This window comes from Myotis yumanensis, unplaced genomic scaffold (assembly GCF_028538775.1).
Source record: "Myotis yumanensis isolate MYYU_CA2020_CCGP unplaced genomic scaffold, mMyoYum1.0.hap1 SCAF_2, whole genome shotgun sequence".
NCBI classification, from domain to species: Eukaryota; Metazoa; Chordata; class Mammalia; order Chiroptera; family Vespertilionidae; genus Myotis; species Myotis yumanensis.
Window position 1 is genome coordinate 186,774,467 of NW_027223753.1, and position 19,173 is coordinate 186,793,639.

The following is a 19,173-nucleotide window of genomic DNA, read 5'->3' on the forward strand; positions in this document are numbered from 1 at the left end:
ACTGAACATTAAGGCGTACAAACAGCTAATTTAAGTCTGTTCTTATTTAATAAGGATCGTTTTAACTCATTCAAATACATGGAATGTTGGCACAAAACTTGAAGCTGCTGTAGAAAGATCACAGATGTTCTGTGGGTTATTGGAACTTCCATTTCTCTAAAAACATACCCTTAAATGGTCTTAATTTTACAAATTTAAGTGTTAGGAAAATGTCTAAATAATAAGTAACAATTAAAATAAAATGTTTATTTGTAAATTATATACAGAATACATTTACTTTACGACAAGGAAATGGGGAGAAGAGTCACCCCCTCCCACTCAACGCGCTTGCTTTCTCTGTTGGAGATGACCACCCCTCTCTGAATCCGATGTACAAACCAGTTTGGATTTCCTAAGCTGGAAAAGGGGAATTTGTAGCTAAACTACAAGTGCTGTTTCATTATTCTAGTTGGCTTGTTTCCACAGAATGCTTTTGAACCCTGTTAACTCAGAATCTTAGAAATTTCCTGATGTAATTTTATAATCAACAAAAGTTAACTGTCAAAAACAGTGAGTTTAAGCATTTCATCTCAAAGAAACTGTGAAATGGCTACATAACTGCACATAATCTGAAATTTTGTTGTTTCTTTTTATCCATTTAATTATTTTGATTAGTCTAACAGTAAAAAGCCATACAACTATCAAAAATGCCATTAATCTAAATGTCATTGTGGAAAGTGCACCTTTGACAACTATCAAAATTAATGAGACCTATGTACTGTAAAATTATCAAATAGATAAAACTTATGAATGGCTTTTGACTGTACCAATAATATTCTATGAAATGAAGGACTGAAGAGTCCCTGGATGTCAAATACATTTCAGTAAGTGGACTTAAAGAATGCTACAAATGTCAGGTATGCATTATGATGATCAGCCAACATAGAAATCCAACCTTTTGCACTTTTTTTAGTCCCCAAATTAGGCAGATTATGATTTTTCATGTAAAGATTTAGTTGTTTCTCCATCATTGTCATCTTCTTCCTCCTCTTCACAATCACCATCTGTTTGTTGTTCCAATTCCTCTTTTGTGATCATTTCAAAATCATTCCCATTTCCACTACTGTGTTGGGATCGGTCATCTTCCCTCCTGTCACTGTCTGTGTCAGAATGCCGTTCTCCACCTGAGCCTTCTGTTCCATGATTTCCTGGTCCTACTTTTCCCTCCTCATCTTCCTTTTTCTCACTGTCTGACTTCTCCTCACTGTCAGACTTCTGCTGCTTTTTGGTTTCAGACTTTTCATCTTTCTTTAAGTCTGCTTTTGGTCCTTTATATTCATGTGTGTACAGAGGCCTGAAGGAGTCAATGAAGCCCACATCAGCAGTCAGATTTGGCAAGAACCAAAAGTGGTGCCTTCCTCCAGTTATGAGCCAAATGATGAGAAACAGAATGCAACGAGCTGTGGGAGAAAAATTTGTCTAATTAAATAATTCAAGCATTGACTCTGACAGCAGGGAAGAGTTATTAAGAAAAAATGAGAAGACATTCAGAGTGTTATTATTTGCACATTACATGCAGCCTAAATTAAACAATTAAATCCTGATTAGTTTAGCAGCTATCACAGTATTCTAGGCACAGAGCATTCTGTTCTGAACTTGAGGGCATAATGCTACAATGCCATTCAAAAAGTGACTTCTATGTCTTTTTCAGCTGTGTGCTTTTCATAGATAGATACTTATGATTTATGCAATTTGCTATGTTATAGTTCAAGAAGCACAGCCATCAGTTGCACGTTAAGTATGGACAAGACCATCATGTAAGAAAAAGAACATAAATGCAAATAAGGAATGAAGGTATCTTAAGAAGTCTCTAAAAAGGAAAACGCAGGGCTGCATGATGACTTTCCTAGACCCTAAGTACTTTAGCAATTCTCCATAAAAAATTAAAAATTATACTTTTATGCCAAAACCGGTTTGGCTCAGTGGATAGAGCGTCGGCCTGCGGACTGAAGGGTCCCAGGTTCGATTCCGGTCAAGGGCATGTACCTGGGTTGTGGGCACATCCCCAGTTGGAGATGTGCAGGAGGCGGCTGATCGATGTTTCTCTCTCATCGATGTTTCTAACTCTCTATCTCTCTCCCTTCTTCTCTGTAAGAAATCAATAAAATATATTTTAAAAAAATTATACTTTTATGACCATATTGGCATAAATACAAATATAATCCCGCATAGAATCATTACCATATACATGTATACATATTATTACTTCTGATTTTTTAGAAAATGAAAACATTGGGTTCAAGGCTACCTGCCTACTCTGTCTACAGGATAAGTCTTTTAAGTGAAAACTTTTGAACAACAAGAGAACATTTTCCTAGAAGTTCTATTTTTAAAAAATTAAATAATTCTGCTTTTTTAAAGGACCAAAACCCTCTCCCAATATTAGGAAATAATATAATGCTAATGAAAGCCAGATCGCTAAAACAAATAGGGTTTGTGGTTACCTCCAGAGCAATATATGACAAAACTGGTTAGTTAATAGAAGAATTAGAGAATTTTAAAGTTTATCATAATGAGTTATCACAAACACATTTAGTTTCCTCTTAATTTACCAATTACATAGAGCTGAGTGATTTTCCTACCTTTTTAAAAATATATATTTTTTATTGATTTTTTACAGAGAGGAAGGGAGAGAGATAGAGAAACATCAATGAGAGAGAAACATCATCAGCTGCCTCCTGCACACCTCCTACTGGGGATGTGCCTGCAACCAAGGTACATGCCCTTGACTGGAATCAAACCTGGGATCTTTCAGTCCGCAGGCCGGTGCTCTATCCACTGAGCCAAACCGGTTACAGCTTTCCTACTTTTTAAAAAAGTCATGATTACATGAATGTTATAGACTAGTCAAGTATGTTAGGTTTTTTGTTTTCTTTACAGACAATTATATCACTGTTATCATATAAGGCCTAAAAGAAGCTCATGTATGCTTCTTCCATTATTTTGCTTTGGATAAATAAAAGGAAATGGTTTTAGCTGCCTTGACTTTTATGCAGCGGTAATTTCTTTTCTTTTAAAATATATTTTTATTGATTTCAGATATTAAGGAGAGGGGGAGAGAGAGAGAGAGAGAGAGAAAGAAAAACATCAATGATGAGTGGGAATCACTGTTCGTTCGGCTGCCTCCTGCACACCCCCTACTGGGGATTGAGCCTGCAACCCAAGCATATGCCCTTGACTGGAATTGAACCTGGGACCCTTCAGTCCGCAGGCCGATGCTCTATCCACAGAGCCAAATTAGCTAGGCAGTAATTTCTATTTTCAGAAAAGAATATAAATATTCTAAAAGACTGTGCTACAAACAGAAAAGGCAAATATGTTGGAAATTATGATTTAAGAATAAATTCCACTAATAAAAAATAATGAACATCTTTTAAGAAGGCTGCACAATTTTTTCTCCAAATATAATTATGATGCTATGATAGGCTTTATAGGGTTGTAAGACAGATGGTTCACAGTATGAAATCTTCCCTCAAATCCAAGAAAAAGCAATATAGAAATGGCACAAATAAAATCTAAGTTCTCACTATATCTACACCAGGCATAGCAGAATTCTAACATGCTTTATGGTTTTTCTCTATGTGACCTTAAATTACCAGGGTCAAAAGGGGAAGACTAATGGAAAAATCACTGTGACATACGCTAAGTGGCCAGATTATTATGACCAGACAGATTATTATGACCACCCCAGTAGTACTTCATTGACACTTCCAAAATTACTGAATATTGAAAATTTCCTATGCAAATACTCTCAAGGTTTTATCATTATTATTATTATTATTTGCATAACTAATTCACTTCATTGTACTGATGGGGTGGTCATAATAATATGGCTGGTCATAATAATCTGGCCACTCAGTGTATATTGCCATACTGTTACTAACACTAAGAGTGACACATTTAGAAAATTGCAGAAGGCCTTATTTTAAATGGCAATATTAACAATACATATTCAAAGTAGCATCAAATATAATTTTGACCAATATATAATAGTTCATAGAATAATATAAATGAAATATCCAGTTTATAAGTGGGCTACAGATCAAAATTATTTGCAAGTATGTTTGGAATTGTATTTTCTAAAACAACAAAATGTTGGGTTTATTTTCTGGTTTAATTTCACAAGATTATTTAATGCACAATGCTATTTAAATCCATAGTATATTTGAAATAAAAAATTATAGAAAATACACCAAAGAAACATTATTTTATCATCTTTTTTTAAAAAATGTTTTTACTGGATTCGGGAACCAAGATGGCAGCATAGGTTAACGCCAGAGTTTGCTGCCTCGAACAACCACTTCAAAAATACAACTAAAAGACGGAATGAACATCATCCAGAACCACAGGAAGGCTGGCTGAGTGGAAGTTCTACAACTAGGAGGAAAGAGGAAACCATACGAGACTCAGAGGAGGCGCAGTGCTGAAGTGAAATACTAAGGTGCGGAGTGCATGTGGAGCGGGTCTCGGCAGAGGGCCCGGTTGTTGTCTTCAATCGGGAGGGAGTTTCAGACTCTGAGCTCCAGATCTGGGCGAGTCTCTAGGGACCCACACTCAAACGGGAGAAGCGGGAAGGCAGCTTTCTCTCTGAGGTCTGCAGCGGTTGCAGAGCCGCTGGGGACAGAACTGAGAGCAGCCATAACTGCTCGTTCTGCCCGCCCTGTAGATCCCCTGGGACCTGCCCTGCCCAAGCCCTGCACAGAGGCATTTGCCGGATAGCCTCAGGCAAAGGCTAGATTAGCACCGCCCTAGAGATTCAGCAGAGAAGCTCTCCCACTGCAGACACAGCTGACTCTCATAGCCAGTTAGCCTAGAGGTCAATTCACCCCCGTGTTGCCGACAACAATCAAGGCTTAACTACAACAAGACTGTGCACAAAGACCACAAGGGGGTGCACCAAGAAAGCATAAAAAATGCGGAGACAAAGAAACATGACAGAAATGGAGGATATGGAGCTAAAAAACGCACTTTTAAGGGCTTTCAATAATTTGCTAGAAACTGCCGATAAACTTGAGGAGAGCCTCAAGAAATCTAATGAGACCCTCGATGTTGTGATAAAGAACCAACTAGAAATTAAGCATACACTGACTGAAATAAAGAATATTATACAGACACCAACAGTAGACCAGAGGAGCGCAAGAATCAAGTCAAAGATTTGAAATGCGAAGAAGCAAAAAACACCCAACCGGAAAAGCAAAATGAAAAAAGAATCCGAAAATACGAAGATAGTGTAAGGAGCCTCTGGGACAGCTTCAAGCATACCAACATCTGAATTATAGGGGTGCCAGAAGATGAGAGACAGCAAGATATTGAAAACCTATTTGAAGAAATAATGACAGAAAACTTCCCCCACCTGGTGAAAGAAATGGACTTACAGGTCCAAGAAGCGCAGAGAACCCCAAACAAAAGGAATCCAAAGAGGACCACACCAAGACACATCATAATTAAAATGCCAAGAGCAAAAGACAAAGAGAGAATCCTAAAAGCAGCAAGAGAAAGAGACTCAATTACCTACAAGGGAATACCCATACGACTGTCAGCTGATTTCTCAACAGAAACTTTGCAGGCCAGAAGGAATGGCAAGAAATATTCAAAGTGATGAATACCAAGAACCTACAACCAAGAGTACTTTATCCAGCAAAGCTATCATTCAGAATTGAAGGTCAGATAAAGAGCTTCACAAATAAGGAAAAGCTAAAGGAGTTCATCACCACCAAACCAGTATTATATGAAATGCTGAAAGGTATCCTTTAAGAAGAGGAAGAAGAAGAAAAAGGTAAAGATACAAATTATGAACAACAAACATGCATCTATGAACAAGTGAATCCAAGAATCAAGTGAATAAATAATATGATGTACAGAATGAACTGGTGATTATAATAGAACCAGGGACATAGAAAGGGAATGGACTGACTATTCTTGGGGGGGAAAGGGGTGTGGGAGATGCGGGAAGAGACTGGACAAAAATCGTGCACCTATGGATGAGGACAGTGGGTGGGGAGTGAGGGTGGAGGGTGGGGCGGGAACTGGGAGGAGGGGAGTTATGGGGGGGAAAAAAGAGGAACAAATGTAATAATCTGAACAATAAAGATTAAAAAAAAAAAAAAAAAAAAGAAGCCGAAATCGGTTTGGCTCAGTGGACAGAGCGTCGGCCTTTGGAAAGGTCCCAGGTTCGATTCCGGTCAAAGGCATGTACCTGGGTTTCGGGCACATCCCCAGTAGGAGATGTGCAGGAGGCAGCTGATCGATGTTTCTCTCTCATCGATGTTTCTAACTCTCTATCTCTCTCCCTTCCTCTCTGTAAAAAATCAATTAAAAAATATATATATAAAAAGAAATATCAGTTACAGTGTAAGAAAAAAATAAAAATAAAATAAAAAAAAAAAATGTTTTTACTGATTTCAGAGAGTATGGGAGACACAGAGAGAGACAGAAGCATCAATGATGAGAATCATTGATCAGCTGCCTTCTGCACGTCCTCTACTAGGGATCGAGCCCGCAACCAAGGCATGTGCCTTGACTGGGAATTGAACTGTGACCTCTTGGTTCATAGGCAGACACTCAACCATTGAGCCATACCAGCTGGGCAAGAAACAGTATTTTAAATGCAAAACAATATAAAACCATAAATTATTGTGAATAGTGGTTTAAGTAAAAGATAAGCAAGTGGCCCTGGCCAGTGTGGCTCAATTGGTTGGAGCATCATCTCATGCACCCGGTTCAATTCCTGGTCAGGGCATGTACCCAGGTTGCAGTTTTGGGGGCTCATACGGGAGGCAACGGATCAATGTTTCTCTCTCACATTGATATTTTTCTTTCTCTCCGCCCCCCTCTGCCTCGTTCCCTTCGTCTCTTTCTAAAACAAACAAACAAAAAACCATATCCTCCTGTGAGGATTAAAAAAATAAAATGATAAGCAAGTGGGTTAATTCTATTCAGTGGAGTTAAACCTTTGCTGAAAATTTTCAAAGGGCTTCTCAATTTTCAAGCATTTGAGAATGGTGCCAGAAGACACCATATGATTATATATAATGTCAGATTAAAGTTATGGCTTCTCATTCTTGTTACACTACCACTATTTACCTGCTTCACAGTATGTCTTGGCCTACAAATGTGCTGTGTTACATGCAAAGCAACAGGGGATTTTCTCAAGGTGACTAAGCTACAGGAAGGAAAAAAATGAAAGGCAGGTGGAAAGGCTTCACACAGTCAGAGATCTGATAGAAAAAAGAGGCCTGTAAACCCACTTGAGTGAAAACACTAGATGAGCTCCTGGGCCCACGGATGGAGGCACCAACTGAGAACATACCTTGATGTCTAGGATGAAGGCATATACAGAAGGAAATTGCGTAGGGCTGTAGGAGTAATGCTTTATAAACGTAAGAGTCTATTATTATCATAGAACCTCAGAATAACTTGCACTTACTTCAGATATTCTTGGTCAAATTATGTCCTCTAACAATAGGTACTAGGTTAATAATGTGGGTGTTGTTTTTAATTTTTATACAGAAGTACTCCTATACGTTTTGGTGGAAAGCTGATTTATCAGTTGGAAAAAAATAATCAAAAATCAGTACCACATGCTAACATAAACTCCAGCATGTCAAACTCTGTTTATTTGGCCCGTGTTAGCCTTTGAGTTTGACATGCTTGCTCTAGATCAGTGGTTCTCAACCTTCTGGCCCTTTAAATACAATTCCTCATGTTGTGACCCAACCATAAAATTATTTTCGTTGCTACTTCATAACTGTAATGTTGCTACTGTTATGAATCACAATGTAAATATCTGATATGCAGGATGGTCTTAGGTGACCCCTGTGAAAGGGTCGTTAGACTGCCAAAGGGGTTGCGACCCACAGGTTGAGAACCGCTGCTCTAGATGGTTCAAGGAATTATATATAAGTAAAAAATCACTAGACAACTTTGGATAAGCTAAGAAAAATTCCTTTTCCAAAGCGAAAAATTAAATTAGACCTGCCCACCCAATGTCAGAATATCTTCAAAGACTAGGATTTTAAGTAAAATAATATTTGTTGAATTTTTTCATGGTAAATAACATGCTCATTGTAAAAAATACAGACAAGTGTAAAAAAATACCATTAAAATCATTCATAACTATCACCACTATTTATATTTAGGTCCATTTCCTTCCAGTCAAACCCTTCTTGGCATTGAGTGCTTCCATTTCAAAAAAATCTTCCTAATTAAATAGACAAAACCCACTTCATTATTTTATTATTGTTTGATTACTAGTGATGAGCATTTTTCATGTATTTATTAATTACTTATTTTTAATATCCTCTTTTAAACTGGGTTTTTATATCATTTTGTTTTTAGCTATGAAAGACATCCAGAAATGTAAAACAAAATTACTTATGTGTTCTTGTTTGACTTTTAAAAAACATTTTGAAACTCCTTAATGAATCTAGAATTTATTTTGGCACATGGATACAAATTGATTTCTCCTAATGGTAAGTCAATTGTTTAGAATAATTTATTGAATATATACAAGGAATTTAAATATTTACTATGTTTCATTTGCTTAAGTCAAATATAAAAATGTTTTACTGGAAATATTATGTCTAACAAAGAACAATCATGATAAAAATATTAACATTCTTGCAGTAGCTAATTTTTAAACCCTATCAATGTGCACATTAAGCTATATTAAATCTTTTTTTCTTCAGAATAGATCAAATCTAATCAAGCATATATACTACTCCTTCAAGTCTGAGTCAGATTTGGGATATGACCCAAAAAGTAGGTCCATACACTTTTTTATTTACCAATTTTAATTGTGATGTTAATTACTGAAGCTCCAGGCTACAGTTCTAAATACTTAATATCTACCTTATTGAAGTCAGTTTTACTATTAACAATACTTACCAATAGCAAGGAGAAGAATGCTGGCTACAAAACAGCCTGCACCCACACTGAGGTAATAAACACCCACTCTCATTTCTGCTGGCCAAAGAGGGAAGAGGGTGGCTGCTATCACTGCAATCACTGGAATAAGAAATGACAAAGTTACATAGATAACTTTTAGATTAAAATTTTAAATGGCATGGGTGATATAACAGTGAATATATTCCTGGGGGGGGGGGGGGGAGTGAAACATAAATATATTAAAATAGAGGCCCTGTGCACAAAATTCATGCACTCATGTTGGGGGAGGGGGGTGTCCCTCAGCCAGGATGGTGCCCTCTCGCAGTCCAGGAGCCATCAGGGGATGTCTGACTGCTGGCTTAGGCCCGCTCCCCGCCAACAGTTGGACATCCTTAACACTGCTGCAGAGGCGGGAGAGGCTCCCACCACTGGCGCTGTGCTCACCAGCCGTGAGCCCAGCTTCTGGCTGAGTGGCGCTCCCACTGTGGGAGTGCACTAACTACTAGGGGGCAGCTCCTGCGTTGAGTGTCTGCCCCTCTGGTGGTCAGTGCACATCATAGCATCCGGTCATTCTGCCGTTTGGTCAATTTGCATATTAGCCTTTTATTAAATAAGATATATTAAAAATTACCATTTTTATAGGTAAAATATGGTCAATTATCAACCATTTCCCATAATTCTGTTTAACATTTTAACTACTGTTCCTAAATTAGGTTAAGATTTTTCTAGTATAAATTACATATAGTTAGAAAAAAAGTGCTGTCAAAAAATAAACTAACAACAACAAAAAAAGATTCAATAGATCCTCTCTAGAGATTCTGATTCTGGGGTGGAACTTTGACAGATACAAATTGAAAAGGTCACCTTGTAGTAAGCTAAGAAAAATTCCTACTTCTTTCCCAAAGTGAAAAATTGTATTAGACCTGTCCACCCTATGTGAAAAAATCTTTAGAGACTAAGATTTTAAGTTAAACAATATTTATTGGATTTTTTTCATGGTAACATATATGCTTATTGTAAAAATTACAGGCAAGTATAAAAAATAACATACAAATCATAACTATCACCACTATTTATATTTAGGTGCATTCAGGTGTTGATACAGATGGTTTTTGGTAGGTAGGGAAACTGTATACAAGTAACTTTAGTTTTTTTTAAGTACAGTGGGACCATAATGAATAATTGTAAGAAATTAGGAGTCTGGTTATTAGGTCTTTAGAGCAAAAGAGATCAGAATTCAAATTCTAGCTATATCATTTATAAGCTAAGTAACCCTGGCCAAGTTATTTAACCCCGTTGAGGCTAAATTACTTTATATTTAATACGTGTCTGTTCCTATTTTTTAAAGGTTGCTGTAAGGATGAAATGAAATAATGCATATAAAATAATAAGCAACATTACTAGTACTTAGTCATGATCAACAGCTATCAGATATCTGTATTGGAATTATCTGAGTTTCAACTTTTTGAGTGGGGTCCTGTGATACCTTATTGATCAAGCTTGTTTAACTGCTCTTTTTTTTTTTTTACTTGTTAAATCATTCTCTCCCTGCCCACCCATGCCCCTCACCCTGAATAACACATACCCATGGTTAAAAATCCTCACAAATAAAAACAAAGCAAAAGGTATAAAGGAAGGTCTTCATCAAATTCTTGGTTCATTCCCCAGAAGTTAATTAGTAGAGACAGCCTATATAAAATTAATTTGCTACATAGAATTTTTTTCTACATAAATAAGCTTATACTAGTCTTACTCTTTTGCAATTTCTTTTTCATTTAATCAGTTCTAGATATCTATCAGTACATTCTACCTAATTCTTTAAAAGCTGTATTGTATTCTAGTGGGCAGTTTTACCATTTTCCTTCAGAGTAATTTTCTACTGAAGAATAAGAATTATTACCAGTTTTATCCTATTATATACAACAGTTCAACAAATACCAAACTACATGTACATTTGTACAACTGATTACAGCACAAGATAAATTAGTTGAGATGTAACTGTTAGGTCAAAAGGGATAGATTTTTAAAATTTGAAACACAGTTGCTAATTACCCTCCTAAATATAATCTGAGGGATTTGGATTAGAATAGATAACAGTGTCAGTGCACACTTCTGAATAAATTCTTTGTGCAACTGTATTAAGAATAGCCATGGCCCCTGGCTGAGTGGCTTAGTTGCTTGGAGCATTGTCCCATACACCAAAAGGTTGTGGGTTTGATCCCTGGTCAGGATGCATATGGGAGACAACTGATCGATGTCTCTCTCTTTCACATCAATGTTTCTCTTGCTCTCCGTCTCTCTCCCTAAAAAAAATTAATAAAAATACATCCTTGGATGAGGATAGGAAAAAAAAAAGAACAGCCATGGGATAAATTTTGAGAAGTAGAATAGCTGGGTCAGTGTATATACATTTAAAATCTGAAAAGGCATTGCCAAACTGCCCGCCATAAAAACGTAAACAAGGGACATGCCGTCAACTGTTGGAGAGTGTTGGTGTTTCCCAAGTGTTAGACTAACTTCATTAAGAATAGATATTATCAAACTCTGTAATTCTCTTAATCACTGTTGCTTTACTTTGTATTTATTATGAGTGTGATTAAGTGTCATTCATGATTATTGGTCACTGTATTTCTTTATCTGTGAGCTATCTTTACCATTTTTTTACCAGGTTGTTAATCTCTTAAATATCTTTGCTTTAATGTGTTGCAAATACTCTCCTCATTTTATCTTTTATCTTCTGACTTTAATGTATATTTTAAAAACATAACTATTTTATATTAAATATTTTTCTTTATGGCATCTGCATTTTTATTTTCCTTTCTAAATTTTAGAGATTGTACTTACCAAGAATTAATCCCATGACAAAGGTTTTAAAGTGAACTGGGTCATAGATCCACACAAATACCTAGAGGAATCAAGAAACCACAGTGCTTTAAGTTTTAAGGTCACATTAGAAGGTAAGCTCAATTCTGTTTTAGATCTTCTATAAGAGTAATTTCCAACCTCTTGACACTTGAGAACTGCTTTTTAAGGTAAACAAATTTCAAATACCTTTCCTTCAGTATTATTTTGGTTTATTTTGTTTCCAGTTAGAAAACTGTTTAAAAAACTATAAATTCTGTAATGCACTTAAGTAAATTTCTACGTATTTACATGCTTTTAACAATTTGTTCATGTGTGTAAACTATTACTTATTCAACCTGAAGACCAAAAATTTATAACCTTTTTGTCTTTAATATAATTATGTACACTGGCATGAGCAGAACAGTCTGGGTAAAGAGCACAGTTTCCAGCCAGGCTCTATTACAGATCCGGCAGCTCTCAACCCCACCCTGTTTTTCCCATGGATGATACGAAAAACCATTATTAAAAGGTCATGCTTAGTGAACATAAAGATGCTATGACCCCCTGCAATAATTTCATTGCCTACTTCCCCAGGGAAGGTCTGTAGCACATACACTGGAAACCACTGCTTTAAAGCTTAATTTACTTTATAGAACAGAAACTGACTTCATTCAGAACAATCAAACGCTGCATAATCATCATCCACAAAACTCCTCGATTTATCTCTTAATTTCTATAAATAACAATACTCCTTCCATTTCCTGGTTCTATTTTGACCACAACTCTTTGGTATTGTCTTTTGATTTGTTTCTATTTTTAACACTGGAGGTTCCATTCTTCTTTTCTTTAACTCTGCACATTTCCCCTGGAAATCAGATCCACAGACATCGCTTCTGCCAGTTAGCATTCTAAAAAAACAAATTTTTAAAGACATTTCCCACCTCTGTACATTTGAAAGCCTGCTTCTTTGCTACATCTTTCTACAGAATAAAATCTAGCCTTTTCAGGAATGCAAGCACCATGGTTTTGCTCAAACTGATTCATTTGCCTAACAGGTCTATAACACCTTCCCAGTGCACCTGGTAATGTGCCAATCATCCTTCAAGGCTCAGCTCAAGTGTTTAGGATCTTCAGAACTCCTTATCTTCTTGATTAAATTAACCATCTCTAATCTGTATTCTCACATCATTACACTTAACACACTGTAACACAGTACCATGTTTAAAAGTTTGTACGTTTGCTAGACAATAAGAGCATCTAAGAGAATATGTACCATGCTATTCCCAGCATCTATAAAAATATTTTGGCATAAAGCCAATGCTTGATGTGTGGTCTTGAATTATGTGGCTCTTAAGCATGGGTTCACATCAGAATCACCCTGGAACACGTTACAGAACAAGACACACACACATACACACATGAGATTCTCATGCAATTGTGTCCGAAATGAGCCTAGGGCACATATTTTCTGAAAAGCTTTCCTAGAATTTCAAACTCATAGCTCCCAGAAATCACTACTTCTACTTTACATATACTACTTTTGTATTAGGCATAGGAAGAAGAGATAGATCTTAAAATTCACAACAATTCAATGGCCAGTATGTAACTAACACTTTTGTATTGGTTTAATGACTAAATTAACCACTCTGCTCTTTTTCCTTTGATAGCAATGGAAATCCTGCATTTTGGGCTGGGCAAACGGCTGCCCAGTACAAAAAGCATATTTCTAAGATTTTACTGCAGCTAGGCATGACCATGTGACTAGGTTCTGGATAATGGAATCCAAGAAAGGAAACTGCCAGCTTCCTGGGAGGGGTCCTTAAAGAGGAGGCAGGTCCCTCATTCTCCTTCCCTCCTTTGGATGCAGATACAAGGCGGGCAGTCATTTGGGACCATGAGGGAATTCTTCTTCACATAGAAGGGAGAGTTCAGACCTGCCATGGAGCTGCCATTATCTGTAGTGCTAATCCTTCAGATTTCCTTGATGACAGAGAAATAAGCATTTATTTTGTTTTAAGTAACTGTTATTTCAGGTTTCCTATCACTCATACACAGCTGAACCTAATTCTGATTGATTTTTCATAAATTTCATGTCTTAATTCAGAAAAATTATTGATTTTCAAAATATGTTTTTTATTGATTTTAGAGAAGAGGGGGACGGAAAGAAAGAGAGAGAGAGAGAAAAACATCCATAGGTTGCTTCCTTACGTGCCCTGACTGGTGATTAAACCCTTTAGTATACGGGATGATGCTCCAACACACTGAGCCACACTGGCCAGGGCCAGAGAAATAATTTATTTTTAAAAAGAGTAAATTTTATATCTACCAGGTTAGATTTATCAAAATTGTTTTCTTAGCGAAAGCATTAAAGATAATTCTAAATATTCTAATGGAAAACTGGATGTCTACCTATCAGCTAGATACTCTCACCTCATTTCCATCCAGAAAAACTTGATCATCATGTGGCTCAAGCTTGAATTTTTTCTTAGTTTCCTTCTTTTTGGGAGTTCCTGGAGCTTCCTCCTATTAAAACACAAGTTAAATAGAAGAAAAAGCACTTACAAACAAGCAAAAAGCACAATGACATTCATATAGTAACAAAATTTTAATCTTTGAGATACAGAAATAAAAATTCTCAACCCTGGTATTTATGAAAACCCGAATATGCTTATCTTAAATGGTTGTTACAGAGTATTTTAAGATTGCTCATATGCCAGGAATCCTGTGCACATAATGACTTTTGATTTTTACTTAATCTTAATTGAAATCACCTTTTTGGATTCTTCCTTTTCACCATCTTTTTTTTTCTCTTTTTCCTTTTTGGTCTTTTCATCCTTTAGATTTTCTTTCTTGCTCTTTTTATCTTCTTCTTTTCCACTTTCAGCTTTTCCTTTTTCTTTTTCTTTTTTAATGTCTTTATCATACTTCATTTTCATTACTTTTAGTGCTCGGTGAAAAAACTGTTTCTTTAAAAGCCTTTAGAAAAAAAGGTATGATAATTATAAGATACAGAGCCAATCTGAGTATATAAAAGGTATCAATCTAATATTCATTTTTTAAACTATATAATTTGGATACGAGACTGTATAGGTTTGGAATTACCCTTATGAAGTTTTCTCTACGTTCATTAAGAGTAAGCAAGACTCTGTTTTATTTAATGTTGTCTCATATTTCTAACCTTATAATCCCACTGAAAAATCCTTACATTTGTCACCTAAAAGCCATCTTTTCAAATCTTATGTTCCAGTTTCAGAGTTTCTGATTTGTGTCTTCACTTCTGCCTGATAAAGTACAATCACCAAAACACAACTCACAGCCACCACCTGTGCCTGTTAATGGTGATTACCCACCTTCAGGGGCCTGCTCAAGCACATCATACCACCTGTTAACTGGATGCCCCTCTCCTGCCAAATGATCACTTATTTCTGGTCATTATGCTCTGCCCTCCGAGCACTGGTTTTTACCTGCCTGGCTGGGCTTCTTTCTCCTGTCCCATTAGTACACCCCATGGACATCTCTACAAAGCTAACTTCTAGGTACCCTCACATGGCCTTCCACTTGTTCAGAAGATCTATGTAGCAAGTAATCGTGCAACTGTCTGAAATACCCCCAAAGACTCCACTGTTAATATCCGCTACACATATACATATGTATGTAAACCAACAAAAAATTGAAATGAGTCCCTTAATAATTAACTACTTATGGGTAGAAAGTGAGATTTAAGAGTAGTGGTAGGTATTTGAATATGAAGGGGGATTTCAAAATTTTACTTTACTTCAGAATTTCTTATAAAAATTTATAATGAAAATATTCTAATTTTATTTACTTCTGTACTTATGTGATTTCCAGATTTTCTATCAGGAACATTAATTACCACTTAATATGAAAACAAAAATGCATCCTATTCATTGTATATTAGTTACAAACCAGCATTTCATATTACACTTCATATTATGGATTTCCACATATGAAGAGTACATATATATATACACACAGATACTTGAGTACACATTCTCAAATGGTAATGTGTTTTATATAACTAATTTGGATTTTCTTCTATATCATTTTAAGTGGAAAAATTTGTTCTTAATAAAGTAATAAATAATTTAAAAAATCAAACAGGATTTTAAGAGAAAAAAAATCTTTCCCTTAGCGAGTAGACACAGAAGTACACAGAGCCAGTAGGAAAATCAGCTCTCTCACCACTCCTGCACAGCCCCACCCCCATAAAAGGAAAATAGACTGTAAACCAATCAAATTGTTGAAAAGTTCACATTCAGCCCTGCTGGTGTGGCTCAGTGGTTGAGCATCAACCCATCAACCAGGAGGTCACATATGATTCCTGGTCAGGGCACATGCCTGGGTTGCAGACTCAATTCCCACTAGGGGGCATGCAGGAGGCAGCCGATCGATCAACGATTCTCTCTCATCATTTATGTTTCTATTTCTCCCTCTCCTTTCTTCTCTCTAAAATAAAAAAAAAAACAAAAAAACACATAGAAATGTGGTAGCTATTTCATAGGGGTTTCTAGGACTAAATGAGAAGCATGGTGCCTGACATATATGTTAGCCATTACTGCTATAACAAAATCTTGAATTTCTTTAATAGTTATGGAATACACATACACAAACACATTTGGTCTCATGAATCACTAATTTTAACATCATTCCATTCTGTAATAAGTAATACTAGTAATAAGTAGAATCATTGACTTATCCCTTGATAGGTTTCCAGAGAACTTCTACTTCAACTCACTTTATGCCTCAAAAGTGATATGACATATACTATTGTAATAATAACAGGGCCTTCATTAATTAAGCTTTAAGTACGTCATATAGTACAAATCACTTATACAAAGCTCTCTGACACTTTCACATAACTATTCATATTTCCCTATCTTACTTCCCTGTTCTGTGCCCTTTGCCAGGATCAAATGTCCTTTCTCCTATCGTTTGCTGGGTAATCAGCTATCTATGTTTCAAAATTTGAAAAGACACATTTTTCCTGTGAAGCCATTCTTAAGTTTCCCCATCTCTGTCTTCCTTACGGAACACACTGCACTGTAGTAGTCATGAATCTTCTTTAACAGACTAGATTAGGTGCTTTGGAGGCAGGAACCAAGTCACAGTCATCTTTGTATTTCCGGGGCCTGGCATATAATAGATATTTGTTGAATAAATAAATTGATTAAAGGCAGCAAGTTATTAAATTGCTTTCCTCACCTCTTAATTTTTTTTTTTTTTTTTTTAGGTTTAACAAACATTTATAGATGCCAGATATGTGTTCAGGACTTTCACTTATGTGCTAACAATAAAGTATAAAACAGTCCTACAATTGCCTTCAGATTTAGCTGCCAAGAAGTTAAAAAAAAAACTAACACGTGCAACAATTCTAAAATAGTTAAGGGCTAAACTATATGATAGCAGCTTTATAAATACTGTAGAACTTTAGATACAAAGATTAATGTGGGTTGGAGGACCTGAGGAATATCACATGGTGGAGATGGAACTTGAGAGATATTTATATTGAAAAGCAGACAGGAGAGAGGGAGAGCCATTTGGGGAAAGTGGCAGGTTATGATGAAGTAAAGACTAGAAGAGAGAATGAGTGTGGCATATGAACAGGAGTTGGAAGGAGATTATTGGACTGGGGGTTGGCGATGCAGTCATTTGGGAGAGTTAGGATGGTGCTAGATTAAAGGCTGAAGAGTTCGTGCTTGAAATAGGACACAAAGAACCACTGCACTAGGACATCTTAGATGTTTGTTTTGTTTATTATTCTACACTTTCTTGTTCTATTTGTCTTCAGACTCCCTTAAGCCCACTTAGCAGCTTCAGAAAATGAGACTGGAAAAGTGTCCTTTTGTATTTTTGTCTATAGCCAAGCAGGAATCCATGAGGGCTGGCCATCATGAGGCCTCCATGGTTGTATTAGAAGTGGCTTTGAAGAATTTAAGTAGTTATGTGTCCCCATTTTAGTGCAGAAAGGAAAAACAACCTGACATGAATGGGAATAACATACACAATGAAAAATGAGTGTATCTCTAGGGCAATGGTCAGCAAACTGCGGCTTGCGAGCCACATGCAGCTCTTCCACAAAATAGCGACGTCTGCGCATGGGCCAAAAAGTTTCAATTGCACTGTACGTGCGTGCCCGCACGTGGTATTTTGTGGAAGAGCCACAGTCAAGGGGCCAAAGAGCCGCATCTGGCTCGTGAGCCGCGGTTTGCCGACCACAGCTCTAGGGCATTTTCTGTACTCAGGTCTTTTGGGCTTTTCATATAACAAGGTATCAATACTCCTAAAAAGCTAACAGATGTGGCTTAATGCCGGCTGCTCTCCTCAGAAATTTGGGCTTATAGATTTAATATTCAAATAGTTCTATTTTCCCTGCTATTTGAAAGTAAGAGAGTTCCTAGGAAACCTTTTATAAGCTGAAAGGGAGCAAAATAAGGGTATCTCTTGCTTTTCAAAAATTTGCTTTATGTCACTTCACTTTAGTACCTATTTTTGTTAACCTAAAGAAATATGAAGAGGATTTTTGCTTTTACAAATAAAGCTGTTACTGTAATAATGTAGGTCTTGCCCTAGCCGGTTTGGCTCAGTGGATAGAGCATCGGCCTTTGGACTGAAGGGTCCCAGGTTCAATTCCGGTCCAGGGCACATGCCTGGGTTGTGGGCTCGATCCCCAGTAGGGGGTGTGAAGGAGGCAGCCAATCAATGATTCTCTCTCATCATGGATGTTTCTATCTCTCTCTCCCTCTCCCTTCCTCTCCGAAATCAATAAAAATATATTTAAAAAAATAATGTAGGTCTTTTGCGAACTTTCAGAAAGCAGAGGATACCTGCATTGACAGGTAAATTCCTTCATCTTAATTTTTACTTCATTAAATGCATCATCATTTTGTTGGAGACAGTATAGCATGCAGTGGTTAAGAGCATGGACTGTGGCCAGACTGGTGTGGTTCAGTGGTTGAACGTTGACCTATGAACCAGGAGGTCACAGTTCAATTCCAGGTCAGGGCACATGCTAAGATTGCAGGCTCGATCTTCAATGGCAGAGGCGTGAGGGGGCAACCGATCAATGATTCTCTCTCATCATTGATGTTTCTGTCTCTCTCCTTCTCTCTTCCTCTCTGAAATATATATATATAGCAGAGGCTATAGAGTACGACTGTTGCATTTAGAATTCTGGCTCTGATACTTTAATTAGCTGTGTGACTTTGGATCATTTACATAGCATTCTCTGTTTTTGTGTTTATTACATTGCTTAGTTTTTATATCACATATAAAAAACAATCTATTTTGAGGCAAGGCAGGGAAATTTGTACTTTGGAGTGCTAAACATACAAGTGGCTGTAAAGAAAAATACCAACTATACCACTTAGCTCATCCCTGCTCCAA

At 36.7% G+C, this 19,173-nt stretch overlaps 1 protein-coding gene across 1 annotated transcript in view; it reads right to left on the reverse strand.

Moving 5' to 3' along the window:
- Positions 1-231: 231 nt before the first annotated feature.
- SEC62 (SEC62 homolog, preprotein translocation factor) overlaps positions 232-19,173 on the reverse strand; it is a 29,979-nt gene continuing 11,037 nt past the window's right edge. The window contains exons 4-8 of the mRNA XM_070406846.1: positions 14,541-14,745; positions 14,200-14,292; positions 11,770-11,830; positions 8,926-9,045; positions 232-1,439 (exon numbers count right to left, since the gene is read on the reverse strand). Of these exons, the coding sequence (XP_070262947.1) occupies positions 970-1,439; positions 8,926-9,045; positions 11,770-11,830; positions 14,200-14,292; positions 14,541-14,745 (949 nt within the window). The 3' untranslated portion in view covers positions 232-969. The remainder of the gene's footprint in view (positions 1,440-8,925; positions 9,046-11,769; positions 11,831-14,199; positions 14,293-14,540; positions 14,746-19,173) is intronic.